At 42.4% G+C, this 26,805-nt stretch overlaps 1 protein-coding gene across 1 annotated transcript in view; it reads left to right on the top strand.

The window, feature by feature from the left end:
* LOC126481254 (chymotrypsin-1-like) overlaps positions 1-26,518 on the top strand; it is a 191,324-nt gene extending 164,806 nt beyond the window's left edge. The window contains exon 7 of the mRNA XM_050104873.1: positions 26,331-26,518. Coding sequence (XP_049960830.1) covers positions 26,331-26,504 — 174 coding nt within the window. The 3' untranslated portion in view covers positions 26,505-26,518. The remainder of the gene's footprint in view (positions 1-26,330) is intronic.
* The last annotated feature ends 287 nt before the right edge of the window (positions 26,519-26,805 follow it).

Here is a 26,805-nt window from a genome sequence, read left to right as displayed (position 1 = left end):
ATATAGCCAGAATGAAGCACTTGACACAAAGAATCCAAAATGCACCACTGCAAAAAATGGTATCAAAAACTTCACTTGGTCTACATAGCTACGGCAAAGTCAACAATAGCAAGAAACCATAACTTTCTGCAAAAACCCAGTACTGAAAACATCACTTTACTTAATAACTAGAACCAACTCCATGATAGCCACTAACCATGCCAAGCATAAGTAAACATTATTAACTACAAAAACAAAGAAAGCAACCCACAAATTCATAAGTAATTTCATTAAAAAATTATAAATGTATCATATAAGACATACTTCGTACCATGAATAACAATTTTTTAAAAAGCCCAGGTAAAATTGAAGAATATATCTGGGAACAATTAAAAAGAGATTTACGTAATCATACGAAGACTACTGAAATGTAGGTACGAACTATATGTATTATATTTGATAAATTGTCATACAGTGTGCTGAAAATTATATTTTATCACATATATGGGAGTGCTTTTAGCAACAGGTTGTGTTGACTGACTGGGTAAGGCAGTGGGACCAATGACAAGTGAATTAAAACACCCAGCACCGTAAAGAAAAATAGTTGTGCAGAATGCCACAGTACAAAATGGAATGTTCTGTAAAATTTAAGTAAATACTTAGGTTCCTGCCAAAACACCACCTTGGAAATCAGAACATTATGAATTACACCAAGTTTTTAAAATGATCATTTTAAAGGTGATTGCTGCAAGTATGATCAAGCTATCGCATTCAAATCTAAGCTAGACCTCGAACTATGTGACAGATCTATCTGTCACTACAGCCAGTTTTCTTCATTCACATTTGTTGGCTTTGCCAACTCACAAACAACTTGTAACATTCCAAACTAACTTAGACTTCAGGCTATGATACATACAACTCTGTCACCCCATTCACTTTTGTTCTATACCAGTTCGCACATTTACCAAAACAGGGGTTACTTCTGTCAGTTTGTGGCACTAGTTCACACATAATCCACAAAAGCCATTTACAACCCCTGGTTCACATTGGTAACTTTCCTTTGGTGCAGATTAATACTTAAGTTTAGCCAAAAAGCCACTATTTATTACTTTTAAAGAAATCTATCCTAATCTCCAAAGCCACATCCTGCCGCGAAATGCCACTCAGTCACCAACTAACTCCGTCCCCAATACAAAATTCAAATAAAAATGAAATTAACACAAATGAAATCATACATTACTCTGAAAAAAAAAAAAAACAAGTAGAAACTTTAGTCAACTTGATATACTTGTCACACACATGGTACTATACAAATTAAGCCAGTGAGCCTTTATGTTGCAAAACCTTAATGTTGTTGGTCGTATCATAGCACACAGCAACATTAAAATAATGACCGTTGAATTTTGTTGTCATTTCTATGACAGATTCTAAGAATTACAAAGTGCAAAACAAAGCACTACCACTATCTACCTTTGATTGCAACAGTCACAAGTAACTCGGCAAAATAGGTTAAAAACATCAAAATTCAGTACAAGAGAGCACCACATCATACTATCAAATACTCTGCAAATGTGGCAAACAACTGTGACGTGACATACCACAACACTGTTACACCATTGGTCAAAGCTTATGTCTGCTACTGAATGTTTTTGTTGATACAAAGCCTCAACAATTTTACACCTCAAAAGGGTACTTTGGGGCATATTCAACAGTACTTAGGTTGCAGTCAGTGACTTACACTGGTGTCAACAATTAAAGCAACAAACTAAAATTTTGCAAGGTTGCATTTTTTTGCCACAAAACAGTATAATCAGGTGACTGTAAAGTAGAAACAATGTAAAGAATACAGAACATAAACAAATGCAATATGCATAATGGTAGACAAAAACGTTCTTAGTTTTTTTACAACTTAATGTATTTACACACACACAGTCTGACAACTGGTTAATGTGCTCAGTATGGGCTGTGACCACCGGCAGCAGCACAGGCTTGACAAACAGTGGGGCATGCCGTGAATGATCCCATCAATCTCATGTTGAGGCAATAATGCCTATTCTTTCTGCAGCACTGCTCACAAGTCTTGGAGAATGGTTTTTGGATGCTGATGCGATGCAACATGTGTCCCTAGTGCATCGCAATGTGCTCTATGGGATTCAAATTAGGAGAATGAGCAGGCCACGCCATGTGTGCAATACCTTCTCTTTCAAACAAAACATCAACCAGGCTTGCTCTCTGGGTTCGAGCACTATCATCTAGCAATATGAAGTCTGGGCCCACAGCACCTCACAACAGCAGCATATGAGGTCCCAAGATCTCATCATGATACCTAACAGCAGTTAAATGTTGCCTATGTAACCATACAATTTCATGAAGAGGTGTTCCAGTGGTCAACATAATCCCTGCCCTTGCCATTAGCGATCATCCTCGATATCAGTCTCTTTCTTCTATGGTTGGGTCCTGAAATCATGTTCCATGTTACCTCCAGATATAATCCACTGAGAATCACTGTCCAGCGCAAATCCAGACTCAATTGTGAAAAGAACATTGGCCCATTGTTCAACTGACCAGGTGGCATGTTGACGGCTCCACTCTAGACATTCTCTTTTGTGAAGATGCTTCAGAGGTACACATACAGCAGGTCTCCGACAATAAAGGCCACTCTATCAAAGCCTTCTGTACACTATTTGCATCACTGCAACAAGTCCAGTGGACGCTGCAAGGTTAGATGCCAGCTGCAGTGCGGTACTAAGGCAGTACCATTATGCCCTTACAGCCAAATAACAGTTCTCCCTTTCTGATATTACAAGTGGTTGGCCCCACCCTGCTCCTCGTGATACAGTTTTGTTTTCTATAAACTGTCACCACATCTGAAAAACAACAGAATGATTCACATTAAGCCATGGGGCCACAGCAGTTTGCTTCCATTCTTCCCATGGCCCTCCACTGCAGAGAGCCTGGTAGGCATCTTCACTGTGTCATACTGCACTGTCTGTGACTGTGTAGCCAGCAACTGTGAATGTGGCACTATGTGGCAAGCACTACCCTGTTTGATAGGTGCCCTGACATTATAGTTGCCATCGTTGTCCATTGACCAGAATCCCACCTTCCATGCAGGACACTATCGTACTGGCACCTGTTGACAGTTTGTGTGATTGTATTGTGAATTAGACACAGGATGGGGAAATAGTGGCTTGCTGCTTTAATTATGGACACCAGTGTATCTGCTTCAAAAACCCTACAAGCCACAGGGCAAATGGGATCTGTGTGGTATGCACTATTGTATGTTTCACCTAATTACTGGACTTTGGTAATGATAAAGTCAAAACATTTCCAGGACATAATGATTTCTAATGCAATGCTTTTCATTATCTTTTGAGCACATGTTGTATGATTTATGGTGTCCTGTTTTTCTACACTTACAGCACAATTCTGTTACATGATGAATTTACACTGAATGCTTACTGTTTCTCTTTCACATTTTCCCGTTCTCCTGATTAGGCTTAAGTTTCAGCCATTAGTGCATAAACTGTCTTTTCCAGGTTTTGTTGATAATTTTTAGGCTAATAATTATTTTTCAATGGACCAATAAAGAGACTAATATATCTATAGCGTTTCATAAAGTTGTATGCCCTTCTAATTACTCTCAATGGCAATCATCTTACAGAAAACAGCCACTCATACACGAGTTTGGATTTGATGAGCATGGGATTCTCAAGCTGAGGACTGACAAGAATTGTCATTTTTCAGTCGTGTCAAGGTCTTTGAATGCATCAGTGATCACCATTTGAGGCAAATCTGGAAAATTGTGCTTCACAGAGACCATGTATGATATTTTAGCTAAGTAGATTGTGACTTTGGAAGCATGAGAGAAATCGCTGTAAACCTATGAAAAATTCTAAACCTCAAAATGAACTATGTGTTGATGAGGTGAATGGCTACAGATGCAAAAAAAAAAAAAAAAAAAAAAAATCATTAGTGAGACCCCTGCTGTCAATAAGATATATTAGGCCTGCTCAAGCATGTGGAACTGTGCTTGAGTGACCTATCTGTCCCCATAAATTCTTCCTGGATCAAAATGGGACCTACTATTCAAAATCCAAAACTTATCTGTGACATCACCTATTAATAATAAAAACCATTCATTTATGAGAGAGCTCAGATGCAAGTGAGTCTGAACGAACTATTAAGTTTCTCTCTCTCACTCTCTCTCTCTTTCCAAGTATTAATCCCGACTTGTGGGGTCTGCTGTTCTGTTTTGCTACATCTCCTCCATTTCTCCCTGTCATTGACATCTTCTAGTCTTAAGCCTGCAACTGAATTGTCTTGTTTGCTCATGATGTGGCCATACCAGTGAAGATGGGCTTCCCTCACTTCGTTGGTGATCAGCACGACACCAAACCTTTGCATACAAAAATACGTCTGTATTTTTTACGTGGTCACATCATGTCAGCCCCATGGACCATCAAAGCCTCTTTGTCTCCATGGTGTGTAACATTTTCTCCTGTCATCATAGGGTGACACTCAGTCCCATACATTGCTGTTGGGCATACCGTGGTCTTATATACTTTTGCTTTAGATACTAAGGCATCTTTTTATCACAGAGGACTCCAGTGACCTGTCTCCACTTGAGCCAAGCTGCATTCACCCTCATCCGGGTAACAAGAGCTGTGTCGCAGTCTGAGGTGATGACAGACCCTAGGTACTTAAAATGCATGGTCTTCTTCACTGATACTTATGGTGCCTCTGGTTTGGGAACCATATTATAGGTACTCCGTCTTCTGGACTTTGAGTTGCAGTCCATTTTCAGCTATTCTGTCCTCCCACGTTTGAACCTGGTGCTGGAGTTCAGGGTGGGCTTGGTCGGCAAGTACCCATCATCTGCATAAAGAAGGGTTCAGGGATGTGAAGTCTGTATGTCAGCTGTTGCCATATCCATGCAAAGGATGAATAGCAATGATGGAAGGGCAGAACCCTGATGAACATCCACAGTGATATCGAAGGGCGGAGAAATTCCAGCAGGACTCTGAACAACACTAGTGGAATTACGGTACAAAAGTTGCACCCAGCTTACATATTCTTCAGGGGTGCCATGACAGTGAAGAGCTTGCCAAATAAGATCATATGGGATATGATTGGAAGACTTTTCTAGGTCTAGGAATGCCATGTGTACATTCTTCTGACTCTCCCTCTGTGTTTATCCATCAAAAGGGGCATGGCATGGATAGCATCAATGGTGCTGCATCCTTTAACAAATCCACACTGATTTTGTGTTACAGAGACAATAGTTCTGAGTCTGCTATCAAGTATCCATTGAAAGATCTTTAAAGTATGACAGAGGCGTCGAATAGGGTGATAAGTCGAGCAATCGTTCACGTCTCCTTTTCTCTTTCAGATTGGAACTGTTATGCTAGTTGTCCAGGCTTGTGGAAATTGTTTTTTGCTGATGACTTGGTTGAAGAGTGAGGCAAGGAATTCTGAAGCAGGCTTTCTGAGCATTTTCCAGATTTCCACTGGTAGTTAACCTGGGGCAGTTGCTTTTCCATTTTTCATCTTGTTGATGGCAAGCATTACTTCTTCAGGTGTTACTGAGGGGACGGGTCCTAAAGTAGGATCAGGACTAGTAATTGATGGATGCGTAAACTCTGTTGCTGGTGTTATGAAGGTAGTCCGTCCAACCCTGGAGAATAGATTGTTTATCACTCAGCAGTTTGGCGTCAGCTCCCTTGATGTGCATGACGTGTCCAATGTCCTGAGTTGAACTGTGACGTTTCTTAGCAAGATGGTAGATATTGTTTCCTCCCAATGGTGTGTCAAGCTGGTCATACAGTGTCTAGTAATACTGGTCTTTTGCTGCAGCTACTGCTCTGTTTCTGCTGATTTCAGGTTGCGATATTTCTGGAGATCAGTGTCAAGTCGTGAGTTCCACCAAGTCTTGTAGGCCATCTTTTTCTCCTTGCTTGCTTGCATGTCTTCATCTGTCCACCACCAGATTTGTTTATCAATGTATTTTCTTCCAGAGCCACAAGCTGCAGAAGTCTGTGTAGAGAAAAGGCAGCAATTTCACTCTGACATAGCACTATCAATGTATTTTAGAATGATAGATATGTATGTATGTTCAAACATAACAGTGGAACACCTGGAGAAAATTTAATAAAAGTTACTACATATGTGATTTGAAGAGGTATATATGGTAATTCGATATTTTCTTACATTTCCTCCTCCTCCAACTGAAAATGCCTCAGAAGGCCCAGCAGTACTGACAGACTGCCATATCGTCCTCACCCAATCTACATGTACATCTATACTCTGCAAACAACTGTGAGGTGCATGGCAGAGGGTTGCATCCGGTTGTACCAGTTTTTAGGGTTTCTTCCTGTTCAGTTCACGTATGGAGCACAGGAATTATGATTAACCCTTTTAGTGCCAAATACGATCTGATCGTGATCCAGATTTTCAGCGAAAAATGCCAGTAACGATCTGATCGTGATGCCTTTCTCATTTGCTAGGAAATACTAACAACTTTGGCTTCAAGTGCGGAAAAAATGAATGAGAAAGGCATCACGATCAGATCGTTACTGGCATTTTTCGCCGAAAATCTGGATCACAATCAGATCGTATTTGGCACTAAAAGGGTTAATTAAATGTTTCTGTGTGTGCAGTAATTATTCTAATCTTATCCTCACAATACCTATGTGAGTGATACATAAAGGGTTGTAATATATTCTTAGAGACATCATTTAAAGCCAGTTCTTGAAACTTTGTTAATAAACTTTCTCAGGATGTCTATCTTCAAGATACATCCATTTCAGTCCCTTCAGTATCTCTGGGACTCTATTCCATGGATCAAAGAAACCTGTGACCATTCATGCTGCCCTTCTCTCAATATGTTCAATGTCCCCTGTTAGTCCTATTTGGTATGGGTCCCACGCACTTGAACTATATTCTAGAACTGTTCACGTAAGTAATTTGTAAGCAAACTCCTTTGTAGAATGATTCCACTTACCCAATGGTTGGTTTAAAAGAGGGGGCAGGAGGGGGGGGGGGGGGGAGGGGAAGGGACCAAACAGCTAGGTCATCGGTCCCTTGTTCTGAATAACACAATGCCACAAGGGTGACAATAAAACAAGCAAGACTGACAACCACATAATGGAGAGCAAGGAAAAACCACAAGAATGACAGAATGGCAACAAACTCTTAAATGGAAAAAAGGGGAGAAGAAAACCAAAGAAATGCAAGAAACAGGTAAAAGAGATTAGAAGGACAAAACAGATTATCATGGCTGGCTGACCATGAGAATAAAAAGGAAAAGCCAGCCACTCTGCAACACATTAAAACCCCCACCTTAAAAGCACTGTGCTGGACACAGAGGGACAAAGGAAATGCGCTAAAATTTAGATCAAATGATAAAACCCACCCTCATGAATAAAACATAGAACTAAATCAGCCAACGAGGCATTGTCAGATAAATTAGCAGCAACGAGTCTGATACCCAAAGATTTCGTCACACGGCAGCCAAAGTGGGGCAGTGCACCAGAATATGGCCCACTGTCAACTAGGCACCACATCGACACTGAGGCGGGTATTCACAGTGCAGGAGGTAGCCTTGGGTCACCCAAGTGTGGCCAATGCAGAGCCGGCAGGGAACCACAGAGTCCCTGCGAGAGGTCCACATGGAAGACTGCCACACATTCATAGCCTCCTTAATGGCACGCAGTCTGTTGTGAGTACTGAGACTATGCCATTCTGTCTCCCAAAGCCGAAAAACCTGGTGACATAAAAATGAATGCAGGTCGGTTATTGGAATGCCAGTCTCCATAAGCAGTTTCTGTGTACCCTGTTTGGCCAGCCTGTCAGCAAGTTCATTGGCTGGGATTCCAATGTGTCCTGGGGTCCACACAAACACCACTAAACGACCAGACTGTTCCAAAGCATAGGTGGCCTCCTGGATGGTTACTACTAAATAATGACAAGGGTAGCACTGGTCGATAGCTTGTAGGCTGCTCTTTTTTTTTTAGTCATCAGTCTACTGACTGGTTTTATGCAGCCCACCACGAATTCCTTTCCTGTGCTAACCTCTTCATCTCAGAGTAGCACTTGCAACTTACGTCCTCAATTATTTGCTTCACGTATTCCAATCTCTGTCTTCCTCTAGAGTTTTTGCCCTCTACAGCTCCCTCTAGTACCATGGAAGTCATTCCCTCATGTCTTAGCAGATGTCCTATCATCCTGTCCCTTCTCCTTATCAGTGTTTTCCACATATTTCTTTCCTCTCCGATTCTGCGTAGAACCTCCTCATTCCTTACCTTATCAGTCCACCTAATTTTCAACATTCGTCTATAGCACCACATCTCAAATGCTTCGATTCTCTTCTGTTCCGGTTTTCCCACAGTCCATGTTTCACTACCATACAATGCTGTACTCCAGATGTACATCCTCAGAAATTTCTTCCTCAAATTAAGGCCGGTATTTGATATTAGTAGACTTCTCTTGGCCAGAAATGCCTTTTTTGCCATAGCGAGTCTGCTTTTGATGTCCTCCTTGCTCCGTCCGTCATTGGTTATTTTACTGCCTAGGTAGCAGAATTCCTTAACTTCATTGACTTCGTGACCATCAATCCTGATGTTAAGTTTCTCGCTGTTCTCATTTCTACTACTCCTCATTACCTTCGTCTTTCTCCGATTTACTCTCAAACCATACTGTGTACTCGTTAGACTGTTCATTCTGTTCAGCAGATCATTTAATTCTTCTTCACTTTCACTCAGGATAGCATTGTCATCAGCGAATCGTATCATTGATATCCTTTCACCTTGTATTTTTATTCCACTCCTGAAACTTTCTTTTATTTCCATCATTGCTTCCTCGATGTACAGATTGAAGAGTAGGGGTGAAAGGCTACAGCCTTGTCTTACACCCTTCTTAATACGAGCACTTCGTTCTTGATCATCCACTCTTATTATTCCCTCTTGGTTGTTGTACATATTGTATATGACCCGTCTCTCCCTATAGCTTACCCCTACTTTTTTCAGAATCTCGAACAGCTTGCACCATTTTATATTGTCGAACGCATTTTCCAGGTCGACAAATCCTATGAAAGTGTCTTGATTTTTCTTTAGCCTTGCTTCCATTATTAGCCGTAACGTCAGAATTGCCTCTCTCGTCCCTTTACTTTTCCTAAAGCCAAACTGATCATCACCTAGCGCATTCTCAATTTTCTTTTCCATTCTTCTGTATATTATTCTTGTAAGCAGCTTCGATGCATGAGCTGTTAAGCTGATTGTGCGATAATTCTCGCACTTGTCGGCTCTTGCCGTCTTCGGAATTGTGTGGTTGATGCTTTTCTGAAAGTCAGATGGTATGTCGCCAGACTCATATATTCTACACACCTACGTGCTCAAGGTGTCAATAAACAGAAGAAACGACTTCCCAGGGCATGAACTGACGTGCTTAAGAGCATGAGATATAGCCACCTGCTCTGCAGTGAAAACACTGCAGCAATGGGTCAAGGAATGCTGTTTAGTATGTCCTCCATGGACATACGTGAAGCCAATATGACCATCAGTAGTCTTGCCATCAGTGTAAATCACTTCATGGCCTCGGTACATGTCAAGAATCGAGATGAAGTGTCAGTGGAGAGCCACAGGGTAAACTGAGTCCTTTGGGCCATGAGAAAGGTCCAAGTGAAACCATGGCCTACGTGTACACCATGGAGGTGTACATGATTGGACTTCAAGTATAGATGGTAAAGGCAAGGACTTCAGTTCAGATAGAAGGGATAGGACGCAAACTGCAATTGTAAACCCTGACCTGGACCGCCAATGTGGCAGACGAACCACCATGGGTGGGAAAAGGAGATGGTAATTCAGATGTGCAGGAGAACTATGAACATGTGCAATGCAACTGGTGAGCAGTTGTGCACACCTGACCTGCAATGGAGGAACTCCAGCCTCTGCAAGGGCGCTGGTCACTGGACTCGTCCTAAAAGCTCCCGACCCTAGTCGAATGCCACAGTGGTTCACTGGGTTGGGTAAACGCAATGGCTGAGGGCGCCGCTGAACCATCAATCAAACTCCCATAGTCAAGGTGGGATTGAACAAGGGCTCTGTATAGCTGAAGCAGTGTAGTGCGATCCGCACCCCAGCCGGTGTTGCTCAGGCAGCGGAGCGCATTGAGGTGCTGCCAGCACTTCCGCTTTAGCAGATGAAGGTGAGGAAGCCACGTCTGGGCGTCAAAAACCAGTCCAAAAAATCAGTATGTCTCCACTACAGTGAGAGGGTCATCAGTAAGGCAAAATGCCAGTTCCGGATGAATGGTACAACACCAACTGAAGTGCATGACACACAACTTTGTGGCTGAAAACTGAAAGCCATGTGCTAGAGCCCATGACTGCGCCTTTTTGATGGCTCTCTGTAGGCGCTGCTCAGCAATACCAGTACTGGTGGAGCAGTACAAAATGCAGAAGTTGTCCACATACAAAGAGGGTGAGAAGGACAGCCCTACAGCTGCTGCTAGACCATTAATGGCCACTAAAAATAGAGATACACTCAATACAGAGCCCTGTGGGACTCTATTCTCCTGGTTATGGGGAGAACTATGAGAGGCATAAACCTGGACACAGAAAGTACGAAGCGACAGGTAATTCTGGATAAAAATTGGGAGTGGGCCTCGGATACCCCACTCGTATAATGTGCCAAGGATATGATGTCGCCAGGTGGTGTCATATGCTTTTTGTAAATCAAAAATATGGCAACAAGGTGTTGGCATCTGGAAAAGGCTGTTCTGATGGCAGACGCAAGGGACACAAGATTATCAGTGGTAGAGAGACCTTGACAGAAGCTGCCCCAGCAGAAGCTACCCTGACATGGAACCATAGGCCACCTGACTCCAGGACCCAACCCAACCGCCAACACACAATACATTCCAGAAGCTTACAGAGAACGTTGGTGAGGGTGATGGTCCAATAGCTATCCACATCAAGCGTATTTTTACTGGGTTTTAGCACCAGAGTGATGGTGCTCTCCAACCAGTGTGATGGAAAGATGCCATCACACCAGATCCGGTTGAAGATGACGAGGCAATATCGCTTGTAGTCAGACGAGAGATGTTTAATCATCTGACTGTGGGATGGCTGGGAAGAGATTGTAGTGAATCTGTAAGAGATTTTACTTTATGATCATCTCCGCTCATTCTCACAACAGATGGGTAACTTTCATCCTGGGGTCTGATTGCCAACTCCTTTCTTTTTAACCTTCCCCATCCCACACACCGCTCCTCCCCAAAGAAGGAAATACAAGGGTAATATATGTACCTTCATGTGTGGCTATCAACAGTATTAAATATTTCATCTTCTGAAGGTAGGTACAACCAACAACTATGTGTCATAATGTTTTTAATAATTTTCTCAAGTGATCTTTCTTTTTAATGCGTCATCACAGTTGTACATATGAATAAATTCTAGACATTTGGAAGATGAAAGTGAGACAGACTTTTAAGTTCAGAAAATCATAATGCAAATGACATATCCACCACAGAGTATGAAAATGTATCTCTGGCAAAGGGTACATATATATATATATATAAAAAAATAAAAAACAAAGATGATGTGACTTACCAAACGAAAGCGCTGGCACGTCGATAGACACACAAACAAACACACACACAAAATTCAAGCTTTCGCAACAAACTGTTGCCTCATCAGGAAAGAGGAAAGGAGGGGGAAAGACGAAAGGATGTGGGTTTTAAGGGAGAGGGTAAGGAGTCATTCCAATCCCAGGAGCAGAAAGACTTACCTTAGGGGGAAAAAAGGATGGTTATACACTCGCATACACACACATATCCATCCACACATATACAGACACAAGCAGACATATTTAAAGACAAAGAGTTTGGGCAGAGATGTCAGTCGAGGCGGAAGCGCAGAGGCAAAGATGTTGTTGAATGACAGGTGAAGTATGAGTGGCGGCAACTCAAAATTAGCGGAGATTGAGGCCTGGCGGGTAACGAGGAAGAGAGGATATACTGAAGAGCAAGTTCCCATCTCCGGAGTTCGGATAGGTTGGTGCTGGTGGGAAGTATCCAGATAACCCGGACGGTGTAACACTGTGCCAAGATGTGCTGGCCATGCACCAAGGCATGTTTAGCCACAGGGTGATCCTCATTACCAACAAACACTGTCTGCCTGTGTCCATTCATGCGAATGGACAGTTTGTTGGTGGTCATTCCCACATAGAATGCATCACAGTGTAGGCAGGTCAGTTGGTAAATCACGTGGGTGCTTTCACACGTGGCTCTGCCTTTGATCGTGTACACCTTCCAGATTACAGGACTGGAGTAGGTAATGCCAAATGTTAGACAAGCCTGAGAAAATAGAATATGGGAGCGCAATCTGGCTAGGGCAAAGGCATGTTTGCGGAGGGAATGTAAATAAAACTTAATGGGGTCGTTGTGGGGGTGTTGTGAGGGTGACATGGTATTAGAAGGTGGAAAGTGTAACATGAGGCTGAAATGAAAATGAAAATAAAAATATATGGGGAGAGATAAAGGTGAACTGGAGAGTAACTAGAGATCTGGTGTGAAAAAGGCGAAAAGGTGTTGGTTACAGCTGGGCTATGTTGGACTTGGGTTCTTTCCATCAGTCCCTATACCAGTTCCAAACTGAACAATCCATTGCCCTCACCCACCTAATCCTTCACCTACACATCAACTTAGCCAATGAACACACCCGTCAATTCTTATCCTTAATAAAAGTCCTCAATCTTTCCTCTCCCACATCCACACCGGCTGTTCAGAGCATCCTCCTACAGGCCAACCACAAATTAGAACAGCATGCCACCCTCCACCTCAAAAAACTATCCAATCTCCTGGTTTCCCACCTCCGGAAAGGCAACTCACTCACCCTTCACAACCTTTCCAGCAAACCTCAACCTCCTCTCATTGCACACAAACCCAGTCTCTCCCATCTACTCAATCTCCCACTTCCAGCTCCACTCCTTCCAAAACCTCAAAATTTCAATCAACACAATCTGGAACCGCAATACCCTAATTCAGTAGTTAACCTTTCCTCCAAACCTCTCTCCCAATCCGAAACCTCTGTCCTATCCAAAGTCCTCACCTTCAGCCCCACTCCCAGATTCAACCAAACAGCCCTCGTCAAAGATTTACTGTCCTACTCTCGTACTCTCTGCTGGAAATATCTCTTTGCCATGAAGAAAAATGATCCTAATCCTACTGCTAATGATCCAACTCCCCAGGACACTATCCAAATTGAACCCTGCCTCGAACAGTTCCGTCCTCCGTCGCGGAGGGACCCACCTCCTCTTCCTCAAAATCACCCTCTCCAAACCTTCCAGGAATTTCTGACTTCCAGCCTTGCATCTCAATCCTTCTTAAGAAACCTTAATCCTACTCCCAACATCACCATTGCTGAAGCCCAGGCTATCCGTGATCTGAAGGCTGACCGATCCATCGTCATTCTTCCGGTGGACGAGGGTTCCATGACCGTGGTACTTGATCGTCGGGAGTATGTGGCTGAGGGACTGCGTCAGCTGTCAGACAACACCACATACAAAGTTTGCCAAGGTAATCCCATTCCCGATGTCCAGGCTTCAAGGAATCCTCAGAACCTTAGGCCCCTTGCCAAACCTTTCACCTGACTCCATCAACCTCCTGACCCCACCGACACCCCGCACCCCTACCTTCTTCCTAAAATTCACAAACCCAATCATCCCGACTGCCCCATTGTAGCTGGTTACCAAGCCCCCACAGAACGTATCTCTGCCTACGTAGATCAACACCTTCAACCCATTACATGCAGTCTCCCATCCTTCATCAAAGACACCAACCACTTTCTCGAACGCCTGGAATCCTTACCTAATCTGTTACCCCCGGAAACCATCCTTTTAACCATTGATGCCACATCCTTATACACAAATATTCCGCACATCCAGGGCCTCGCTGCGATGGAGCATTTCCTTTCACGCCGGTCACCTGCCACCCCACCTAAAACCTCTTTCCTCATTACCTTAGCCAGCTTCATCCTGACCCACAACTTCTTCACTTTTGAAGGCCAGACATACCAACAGTTAAAGGGAACAGCCATGGGTACCAGGATGGCCCCCTCGTACACCAACCTATTCATGGGTCGCTTAGAGGAAGCCTTCTTGGCTAGCCAGGCCTGCCAACCCAAAGTTTGGTACAGATTTATTGATGACATCTTCATGATCAGGACTCACAGTGAAGAAGAACTCCAGAATTTCCTCTCCAACCTCAACTCCTTTGGTTCCATCAGATTCACCTGGTCCTACTCCAAATCCCACGCCACTTTCCTTGATGTTGACCTCCATCTGTCCTATGGCCAGCTTCACACGTCTGTCCACATCAAACCCACCAACAAACAACAGTACCTCCATTACGACAGCTGCCACCCATTCCACATCAAACAGTCCCTTCCCTACAGCCTAGGTCTTCGTGGCAAACGAATCTGCTCCAGTACGGAATCCCTGAAGCATTACACCAACAACCTGACAACAGCTTTCGCATCCTGCAACTACCCTCCCGACCTGGTACAGAAGCAAATAACCAGAGCCACTTCCTCTTCCTCTCAAACCCAGAACCTCCCACAGAAGAACCACAAAAGTGCCCCACTTGTGACAGGATACTTTCCGGGACTGGATCAGATTCTGAATGTGGCTCTCCAGCAGGGATATGACTTCCTCAAATCCTGCCCTGAAATGAGATCCATCCTTCATGAAATCCTCCCCACTCCACCAAGAGTGTCTTTCCGCCATCCACCTAACCCTCGTAACCTGTTAGTTCATCCCTATGAAATTCCCAAACCACCTCCCCTACCCTCTGGCTCCTATCCTTGTAACCGCCCCCAATGCAAAACCTGTCCCATGTACCCTCCCACCACCACCTACTCCAGTCCTGTAACCCAGAAGGTGTACACGATCAAAGGTAGAGTCACGTGTGAAAGCACCCACGTGATTTACCAACTGACCTGCCTACACTGTGATGCATTCTATGTGAGAATGACCAGCAACAAACTGTCCATTCTCATGAATGGACACAGGCAGACAGTGTTTGTTGGTAATGAGGATCACCCTGTGGCTAAACATACCTTGGTGCACAGCCAGCACATCTTGGCACAGTGTTACACCGTCCGGGTTATCTGGATACTTCCCACCAGCACCAACCTATCCGAACTCCGGAAATGGGAACTTGCTCTGCAGTATGTCCTCTCTTCTCGTTACCCGCCAGGCCTCAATCTCCACTAATTTCAAGTTGTCGCCACTCATACCTCACCTGTCATTCAACAACATCTTTGCCTCTGCAATTCCGCCTCGACTGACATCTCTGCCCAAATTCTTTGTCTTTAAATATGTCTGCTTGTGTCTGTATATGTGTGGATGGATATGTGTGTGTGTGCGAGTGTATACCCGTCCCTTTTTCCCCCTAAGGTAAGTCTTTCCGCTCCCGGGATTGGAATGACTCCTTACCCTCTCCCTTAAAACCCACATCCTTTCGTCTTTCCCTCTCCTTCCCTCTTTCCTGATGAGGCAACAGTTTGTTGCGAAAGCTTGAATTTTGTGTCTATGTTTGTGTTTGTTTGTGTGTCTATTGACGTGCCAGTGCTTTCGTTTGGTAAGTCAAATCTTCTTTGTTTTTATATATATAATGAGAAGAGAGGATATACTGAAGGGCAAGTTCCCATCTCCGGAGTTCAGATAGGTTGGTGCTGGTGGGAAGTATCCAGATAACTCGGACGGTGTAACACTGTGCCAAGATGTGCTGGCTGTGCACCAAGGCATGTTTAGCCACAGGGTGATCCTCATTACCAACAAACACTGTCTGCCTGTGTCCATTCATGCGAATGGACAGTTTGTTGGTGGTCATTCCCACATATAATGCATCACAGTGTAGGCAGGTCAGTTGGTAAATCACGTGGGTGCTTTCACACGTGGCTCTGCCTTTGATCGTGTACACCTTCCGGGTTACAGGACTGGAGTAGGTGGTGGTGGGAGGGTACATGGGACAGGTTTTGCATTGGGGGCGGTTACAAGGATAGGAGCCAGAGGGTAGGGAAGGTGATTTGGGGATTTCATAGGGATGAACTATCAGGTTACGAAGGTTAGGTGGATGGCGGAAAGACACTCTTGGCAGAGTGGGGAGGATTTCATGAAGGATGGATCTCATTTCAGGGCAGGATTTGAGGAAGTCGTATCCCTGCTGGAGAGCCACATTCAGACTCTGGTCCAGTCCCGGAAAGTATCCTGTCACAAGTGGGGCACTTTTGTGGTTCTTCTGTGGGGGATTCTGGGTTTGAGGGGATGAGGAAGTGGCTCTGGTTATTTGCTTCTGTACCAGGTCGGGAGGGTAGTTGCAGGATGCGAAAGCTGTTGTCAGGTTGTTGGTGTAATGATTCAGGGATTCCAGACTGGAGCAGATTCGTTTGCCACTAAGACCTAGGCTGTAGGGAAGGGACCGTTTGATGTGGAATGGGTGGCAGCTGTCATAATGGAGGTACTGTTGCTTGTTGGTGGGTTTGATGTGGACGGACATGTGAAGTTGGACATTGGACAGGTGGAGGTCAACGTCAAGGAAAGTGCCAAGGGATTTGGAGTAGGACCAGGTGAATCGGATGGAACCAAAGGAGTTGAGGTTGGAGAGGAAATTCTGGAGTTCTTCTTCACTGTGAGTCCAGATCATGAAGATGTCATCAATAAATCTGTACCACACTTTGGGTTGGCAGACTTGGGTAACCAAGAAGGCTTCCTCTAAGCGACCCATGAATAGGTTGGCGTACGAGGGGGCCATCCTGGTACCCATGGCTGTTCCCTTTAATTGTTGGTATGTCTGGCCTTCAAAAGTGAAGAAGTTGTGGGTCAGGATGAAGCTGGCTAAGGTAATGAGGAAAGATGTTTTAGGTAGGGTGGCAGGTGATCGGCGTGAAAGGAAATGCTCCATCGCAGCGAGGCCCTGGACGTGCGGAATATTTGTGTATAAGGACGTGGCATCAATGGTTAAAAGGATGGTTTCCGGGGGTAATAGATTGGGTAAGGATTCCAGGCGTTCAAGGAAGTGGTTGGTGTCTTTGATGAAGGATGGGAGACTGCATGTAATGGGTTGAAGGTGTTGATCTACGTAGGCAGAGATACGTTCTGTGGGGGCTTGGTAACCAGCTACAATGAGGCAGCCGGGATGATTGGGTTTGTGGATTTTAGGAAGAAGGTATAAGGTAGGGGTGCGGGGTGTCGGTGGGGTCAGGAGGTTGATGGAGTCAGGTGAAAGGTTTTGCAAGGGGCCTAAGGTTCTGAGGATTCCTTGAAGCTCCGCCTGGATATCGGGAATGGGGTTACCTTGGCAAACTTTGTATGTGGTGTTGTCTGAAAGCTGAAGCAGTCCCTCAGCCGCACACTTCCGACGATCAAGTACCACAGTCGTGGAAACCTTGTCCGCCGGAAGAATGACGATGGATCGGTCAGCCTTCAGATCACGGATAGCCTGGGCTTCAGCAGTGGTGATGTTGGGAGTAGGATTAAGGTTTTTTAAGAAGGATTGAGATGCAAGGCTGGAAGTCAGAAATTCCTGGAAGGTTTGGAGAGGGTGATTTTGAGGAAGAGGAGGTGGGTCCCGCTGTGACAGAGGACGGAACTGTTCCAGGCAGGGTTCAATTTGGATGGCGTCTTGGGGAGTTGGATCATTAGGAGTAGGATTAGGATCATTTTTCTTCATGGCAAAGTGATATTTCCAGCAGAGAGTACGAGTGTAGGACAGTAAATCTTTGACGAGGGCTGTTTGGTTGAACCTGGGAGTGGGGCTGAAGGTGAGGCCTTTGGATAGGACAGAGGTTTCGGATTGGGAGAGAGGTTTGGAGGAAAGGTTAACTACTGAATTAGGGTGTTGTGGTTCCAGATTGTGTTGATCAGAATTTTGAGGTTTTGGAGGGAGTGGAGCTGGAAGTGGGAGATTGAGTAGATGGGAGAGACTGGGTTTGTGTGCAATGAGAGGAGGTTGAGGTTTGCTGGAAAGGTTGTGAAGGGTGAGTGAGATGCCTTTCCGGAGGTGGGAAACCAGGAGATTGGATAGTTTTTTGAGGTGGAGTGTGGCATGCTGTTCTAATTTACGGTTGGCCTGTAGGAGGATGCTCTGAACAGCCGGTGTGGATGTGGGAGAGGAAAGATTAAGGACTTTTATTAAGGATAGGAGTTGACGGGTGTGTTCATTGGCTGAGTTGATGTGTAGGTAAAGGATTAGGTGGGTGAGGGCAATGGATTGTTCAGTTTGGAACTGGTATAGGGACTGATGGAAGGAAGGGTTGCAGCCAGAGATGGGAACTTTAAGTGTGAGGCCTTTGGGGGTGATGCCAAATGTCAGACAAGCCTGAGAAAATAGAATATGGGAGGGTAATCTGGCTAGGGTGAAGGCATGTTTGCGGAGGGAATGTAAATAAAACTTAATGGGGTCGTTGTGGGGGTGTTGTGAGGGTGACATGGTATTAAGTGTAACATGAGGTCAAATGAAAATGAAAATAAAAATATATGGGGAGAGATAAAGGTGAACCGGAAAGTAACTGGAGATCTGGAATGAAAAAAGGCAAAAAGGTGTTGGTTACAGCTGGGCTATGTTGGACTTGGGTTGGTAGACAACGATGTGCATAAAGGTTAGGTGGTTGTGTTGCCGCCAAAACACGTTAAAGGACGGAGAAATTCGGGAAAATTTCGAAAAAACTGCGTGTAGTATATTGAAAGGAGTGCTATTGTGGTGGCAGATTATTAAAATGAGGCTAACAATTGTCTGACGAAGAAATAATGACGTTAAAACCTGTGGGAAGCGGCTAAAAATATAAGTGATGTGGGAAAAACGGAAATGGAAATAAAGCGAAAGTTATTAGAACTGGCCGAAATGGTTGTTTAAAAGGTGAAAGGAACTGTTTGTGAACTAGAAACGGTGGATATTATAGCGGCGGTAGTGCTGAAAGCGGCAAAAAAAAATTTTTTGGTTATGGTTTGGAAGTGGGTTACGTATTATTGAGTGTATATAGGCGGGATAAAATAGTATAGCAGATTACGGTAAAAAGGAGAAGGTGAATACAAAGTGAAACTACTGGCAAAAATAGAAAGAGGAAAATAAGACGACAGAAAAGATTTCGAAATGCAATAGTGACAATAACAAACGTAATTGTTGGATTCAAATTAATGATATCAATATAATAGAGGGAAACATTCCACGTGGGAAAAATTATATATAAAAACAAAGATGAGGTGACTTACCGAACGAAAGCGCTGGTAGGTCGATAGACACACAAACAAACACAAACATACACACAAAATTCAAGCTTTCGCAACAAACTGTTGCCTCATCAGGAAAGAGGGAAGGAGAGGGAAAGACGAAAGGAAGTGGGTTTTAAGGGAGAGGGTAAGGAGTCATTCCAATCCCGGGAGCGGAAAGACTTATATATATATATATATATATATATATATATATATATATATATATATATATATAGACCAAGATAAGTTTAACCAGATAAATGCTCAGCCTGTTGAGAATGGTCTTTCTGATCATGGTGCACAGCTAGTTACAATATATGACATAGCTCCATTCAGCAATACTAAACAGTCCTCCAAAGTAGTACGTTCAGTCAACGATTTAACAATTGCAAATTTCAGGGAAAGCCTACAGCAGTTAGACTGGGATGAGGTGTACCGTGAACCTGATGCCAATTTAAAATATAATTTATTTCATGACATTTTTGTAAATGCATTTGAAAACTGCTCCCCCAAGAAAATAGTTAAATATACTCGTAAGAAACCTTGTAACAAACCATGGCTTACTAAGGGTATAAAAATATCTTGTAACCGGAAAAGGGAAATGTATCTGACAGCAAGAAAGAGTAGTGATCCAGAAACTATCAAAAATTATAAAAACTACTGTGTTATATTAAGAAAAGTTATTAAAAAATCCAGGAGTATGTGTATCATGTCTGAAATCAGCAACTCTGATAATAAAATTAAAACAATTTGGAATATTATTAAAAGAGAAACAGGTCAACCAAGAGCAGAGGAAGACAGTATTACCATCAAATTGAATGAAAACTTTACGAACAAAAAGTCAGAAGTTGAAAATATTTTTAATAATCATTTTCTAAATGTTGTGGATATAGTAGGATCCAGGTGTTCATTAGAAGATGCTAGGCTGTTAATGGAAGAGGCCATACCTATGCAATTTGATACAATTGAAATCTCACCCACTTCTCCCTCTGAAATTAGGAAAATAATAAACTTGCTTAAAAGCAAAAACTCACATGGAATTGATGGCATTTCCAGCAAAATACTAAAAGCTTGTTCTCAACAGATAAGTAAGATTCTCAGACACCTGTGTAATAGCTCTCTGGAACAGGGTATTTTCCCTGATAGACTGAAATATGCTATTGTTATACCTTTGCATAAAAAGGGGGATAGATCTGATGTCAACAATTACCGTCCAATCTCCCTTCTAACAGCTTTATCCAAAATTTTTGAGAAAGTAATGTATTCAAGAGTAGCTTCACATATCTGTAAAAATGAAGTACTAACAAAATGTCAGTTTGGTTTCCAGAAAGGTTTTTCAACAGAAAATGCCATATATGCTCTCACCAGTCAAATTTTGAATGATCTGAATAACCGAACACCACCCATTGGGATTTTTTGTGATCTCTCAAAGGCTTTTGATTGTGTAAATCATGAAATTCTGCTAGACAAGCTCAAGTATTGTGGCATGAGTGGGACAGTGCACAAATGTTTTAATTCGTACGTAACTGGAAGAGTGCAGAAAGTTGAAATAAGTAGTTCTCGTAACATGCAAAGATCAGCACATTCCTCAAACTGGGGAACTATCAAGAATGGGGTTCCACAAGGGTCAGTCTTGGGTCCTTTGTTGTTCTTATTATATATTAATGACTTGCCATTCTATATTCATGAAGAGGCAAAGTTAGTTCTCTTTGCTGATGATACAAGTATAGTAATCACACCTGACAAACAAGAATTAACTGATGAAATTGTCAATACTGTCTTTCAGAAAATTACTAAGTGGTTCCTTGTAAACGGACTCTCACTGAATTTTGATAAGACACAGTACATACAGTTCCGTACAGGGAATGGTATGACGCCATTAATAAATATAGACCATAATCAGAAGCATATAGCTAAGGTAGAATATTCCAAATTTTTAGGTGTGTCCATTGATGAGAGATTAAATTGGAAGAAACACGTTGATGATCTGCTGAAACGTTTGAGTTCAGCTACTTATGCAATAAGGGTCATTGCAAATTTTGGTGATAAACATCTTAGTAAATTAGCTTACTACGCCTATTTTCACTCATTGCTTTCATATGGCATCATATTTTGGGGGTATTCATCACTGAGGAATAAAGTATTTATTGCACAAAAGCGTGTAATCAGAATAATAGCTGGAGTCCACCCAAGATCATCCTGCAGACATTTATTTAAGGATCTAGGGATATTCACAGTAGCTTCTCAGTATATATACTCTCTTATGAAATTTGTTATTAACAACCAAACCCAATTCAAAAGTAATAGCAGTGTGCATAACTACAATACTAGGAGAAAGGATGATCTTCACTATTCAAGATTAAATCTAACTTTGGCACAGAAAGGGGTGAATTATACTGGCACTAAAGTCTTTGGTCACTTACCAAATAGTATCAAAAGTCTGACGGATAACCAACAAGTATTTAAGAAGAAATTAAAAGAATTTCTGAATGACAACTCCTTCTACTCCATAAAGGAATTTTTAGATATAAATTAAGAAAAAAAAAAGAAAAAACAAAACAAATATATTAAAAAAAAAAATAAAGAAAAACAAAAAAACACAAAAAAAATAAAGTTGTTATATTAACTTAAGTATGTTGTTAAATTAACCTAATTATGTCATGTATTGGAAAATTCGACTCGTTCCACATCATTACGAAATATCGTATTCATGATCCATGGAACTAGTATTAATCTAATCTAAAATATATATATATAAAAACAAAGATGAGGTGACTTACCGAACAAAAGCGTTGGCAGGTCGATAGACACACAAACAAACACAAACATACACACAAAATTCAAGCTTTCGCAACAAACTGTTGCCTCATCAGGAAAGAGGGAAGGAGAGGGGAAGACGAAAGGAAGTGGGTTTTAAAGGAGAGGGTAAGGAGTCATTCCAATCCCGGGAGCGGAAAGACTTACCTTAGGGGGAAAAAAGGACAGGTATACACTCGCACACACGCACATATCCATCCACACATACAGACACAAGCAGACATATTTAAAGACAAAGAGTTTCAGATCACGGATAGCCTGGGCTTCAGCAGTGGTGATGTTGGGTGTAGGATTAAGGTTTTTTAAGAAGGATTGAGATGCAAGGCTGGAAGTCAGAAATTCCTGGAAGGTTTGGAGAGGGTGATTTTGAGGAAGAGGAGGTGGGTCCCGCTGTGACGGAGGACGGAACTGTTCCAGGCAGGGTTCAATTTGGATGGTGTCTTGAGGAGTCGGATCATTAGGAGTAGGATTAGGATCATTTCTCTTCGTGGCAAAGTGATACTTCCAGCAGAGAGTACGAGTGTAGGACAGTAAATCTTTGACGAGGGCTGTTTGGTTGAATCTGGGAGTGGGGCTGAAGGTGAGGCCTTTGGATAGGACAGAGGTTTCGGATTGGGAGAGAGGTTTGGAGGAAAGGTTAACTACTGAATTAGGGTGTTGTGGTTCCAGATTGTGTTGATCGGAATTTTGAGGTTTTGGAGGGAGTGGAGCTGGAAGTGGGAGATTGAGTAGATGGGAGAGACTGGGTTTGTGTGAAATGAGAGGAGGTTGAGGTTTGCTGGAAAGGTTGTGAAGGGTGAGTGAGTTGCCTTTCCGGAGGTGGGAAACCAGGAGATTGGATAGTTTTTTGAGGTGGAGGGTGGCATGCTGTTCTAATTTACGGTTGGCCTGTAGGAGGATGCTCTGAACAGCCGGTGTGGATGTGGGAGAGGAAAGATTAAGGACTTTTATTAAGGATAGGAGTTGACGGGTGTGTTCATTGGCTGAGTTGATGTGTAGGTGAAGGATTAGGTGGGTGAGGGCAATGGATTGTTCAGTTTGGAACTGGTATAGGGACTGATGGAAGGAAGGGTTGCAGCCAGAGATGGGAACTTTAAGTGTGAGGCCTTTGGGGGTGATGCCAAATGTCAGACAAGCCTGAGAAAATAGAATATGGGAGTGTAATCTGGCTAGGGCGAAGGCATGTTTGCGGAGGGAATGTAAATAAAACTTAATGGGGTCATTGTGGGGGTGTTGTGAGGGTGACATGGTATTAGAAGGTGGAAAGTGTAACATGAGGTGAAATGAAAATGAAAATAAAAATATATGGGGAGAGATAAAGGTGAACCGGAAAGAAACTGGAGATCTGGAATGAAAAAAGGCGAAAAGGTGTTGGTTACAGCTGGGCTATGTTGGACTTGGGTTGGTAGACAACGATGTGCATAAAGGTTAGGTGGTTGTGTTGCCGCCAAAACACGTTAAAGGACGGAGAAATTCGGGAAAATTTCGAAAAAACTGCGTGTAGTATATTAAAAGGAGTGGTATTGTGGTGGCAGATTATGAAAATGAGGCTAACAATTGTCTGACGAAGAAATAATCGCGTTAAAACCTGTGGGAAGCGGCTAAAAATGATCAGTGATGTGGGAAAAACGGAAATGGAAATAAAGCGAAAGTTATTAGAACTGGCCGAAATGGTTGTTTAAGAGGTGAAAGGAGCTGTTTGTGAACTAGAAACGGTGGATATTATAGCGGCGGTAGTGCTGAAAGCGGCAAAAAAATTTTTTTGGTTATGGTTTGGAAGTGGGTTACGTATTATTGAGTATATATATAGGCAGGATAAAATAGTATAGCAGATTACGGTAAAAAGGAGAAGGTGAATACAAAGTGAAACTACTGGCAAAAACAGAAAGAGGAAAATAAGACGACAGAAAAGATTTCGAAATGCAACAGTGACAATAACAAACGTAATTGTTGGATTCAAATTAATGATATCAATATAATGGAAGGAAACATTCCACGTGGGAAAAATTATATATAAAAACAAAGATGAGGTGACTTACCGAACAAAAGCGCTGGCAGGTCGATAGACACACAAACAAACACAAACATACACACAAAATTCAAGCTTTCGCAACAAACTGTTGCCTCATCAGGAAAGAGGGAAGGAGAGGGGAAGACGAAAGGAAGTGGGTTTTAAAGGAGAGGGTAAGGAGTCATTCCAATCCCGGGAGCGGAAAGACTTACCTTAGGGGGAAAAAAGGACAGGTATACACTCGCACACACGCACATATACATCCACACATACAGACACAAGCAGACATATTTAAAGACAAAGAGTTTCTGAAACTCTTTGTCTTTAAATATGTCTGCTTGTGTCTGTATTAAGGGATCTGACATTCCACACTCCGATCCGTAGAACGCCAGTTTTCTTTCTCCTGATAACGACGTCCTCTTGAGTAGTCTCCGCCCGGAGATCCAAATGGGGGACTATTTTACCTCCAGAATATTTTACCCAAGAGGCATCATCATTTAACCATAAAGTAAAACCTTGCCAAATCCATTCCTAACAATGCCAACCCTTGTCAGTGCAGGACACGGCACCAGTGAAAGAAAGAAAGAAAGAAAGTTAGTTCTCATAATGGGGCTCCAGATGCCCTGAAGTTGTATTTTTCTATTAACGCTGCAGAAATTCGCCAGACGTGACCATCCCCTAATAAACAGATCTCGCGTTTTCCAACTTTCGCACTCCGGGGATCAATTAGCAAGGGTCTGTTTACTTTATGCGATTCATTTCCGCCCCAATAGTTGAGTGGTCAGCGTGACGGATTGCCACCCTACGGGCTCGGGTTCGATTCCCGGCTTGGTCAGAGATTTTCTCCACTCAGGGACTGGGTGTTGTGTTGTCTTCATCATCATTTCATCCCCACCCAGTGAGCAGGTCGCCCAATGTGGCGTCATATGTAATAAGACCTGCACCAAGGCGGCTGGACCTGCCCCACAAGGGGCCTCCTGCCCAATGACGCCAAATGCTCATTATCACTATTATTTCCAAACTTTTTGGCTCCAACCGGCGTGTTCAAAGAATCTTCAGTGATGGGCCAAATAAAGTTTTTATGCACTTGTGATAGATTGTTTTCAAGCACTAAAGTTTAACTGTTTCTATGCAGAGAAGTTTCAGTGTTATTTTGAGATAGCAGTTTCTGGGAACCATTTATTCTGATTCCCACTTGTTTCCTGATGACCAATATTCTATGTTCATCAGCGTCTCACATATTCTGGATTGAAGTTTCTTCATGTCCGTTTTTAAAGTACTGATTATAAATTGTAAACTGGAAATACGTTCATCAAGCCTTGAAATTTTGTCCTTACAATTTACACGTTTTCTTTTTATCACCGAAATTAACTTTTTTCCACGGAGAAGCACGATTTACTTTTACACTCGCCATCATCTTGATTGTCCATGACCAACATTTGAATCAGGAATGATTACCTTTTACAAAGCAGACAGCTAAAACTAATGTTTAAGGACATCATACCCGCAGGATGCATTCTTATAACAACTGTTAGCACAATATAAAGGGTAAGCAAGTATTTTCAGATTTCATATACCTATAAAGAAACATTATGTGACTGTACGTACCCTATAAAGCAATGCAGAAAACATTGTCACAAATGAAGACAGCTAGACATTAATTGTACTTAAGTCATTTTGATAGCTGTTCCATCAAAATAGTTGTGTGTGTGTGTGTGTGCATGTGAGAACTACTACACCATCTTTATATCTTTATTGATATTCTACTTTCTTCCCATGCACATTTCAATGTAATTTAAACATAAATCAACAATATGTCTTACAATGGATATGAAATTATTCAAAGAATTTTGTCATCATTGAAATGTTGCCCCCCCCCCCCCCCCCCCCCCCCCCGCACACACACACACACACACACACACAGCCTATCCCATTGTACTATATTTTAATTTTAATTTTGTATTGCTGGCTTGCCCAGTGTTGTTACAAAATGATTCACAGTCAAATAAACTAGTTATTTACAACATAAATGAAAATATTGTTTATTCTTTGAATTTCATCAAGAATATATACAGAAAAAGATTTAGAGTTTTTAACAGCTTAAGTGATATGCAGCTGGAAATAAATGAATTTGCACATCACCTACACATAATAATATGATCCTTTCATTCATGACACTGATTAATTAATGAGCCACAGTTATGAAAAGGAAAAGAGTCAGCTGTCTGTATATTAATATACATAACATGTTTCAGGGAGATTCTGGTGGTCCACTCATAGCAAACAGTTACCAGGTTGGAATTGTTTCATGGTCAAGAAAACCTTGCACTATTAAAGGTTATCCTGGTGTTTTTACACGAGTAGCCGACTATGTTGATTGGATTAAAGAAAAAACAGCATCAGATGAGATGCTAACATTTTCATATTAAGTGGTTTCTTTTTTTTTTTTTTCAAAAATTTATGTGTTGATTATGAAGTAGAATACAATAAACCTGTGATTTAAAAATGAGAACTGTGTTGTGTATTATAACTAAGACTAACTACAGATGTTTACATTGTATAAACATATTTAAAGTTTGTTAAACCATATAAATGAGTGTATGCCTTTAAATGACATCATATTGTCTGTCTGCTCTACAAACAAGTCTGTGGTTAGATGAAAGGTACTTGCTGTTCCACTAGAACTGTCATGTATCCCTGCCTGCTCAAAGAAGATGAAGAACATGGAGA

The sequence above is a fragment of the Schistocerca serialis genome, chromosome 5 (assembly GCF_023864345.2).
Source record: "Schistocerca serialis cubense isolate TAMUIC-IGC-003099 chromosome 5, iqSchSeri2.2, whole genome shotgun sequence".
Taxonomy (NCBI): domain Eukaryota; kingdom Metazoa; phylum Arthropoda; class Insecta; order Orthoptera; family Acrididae; genus Schistocerca; species Schistocerca serialis.
Note: the sequence above shows the minus strand (reverse complement) of the source record. Positions and strands in the feature narration are given on the sequence as shown.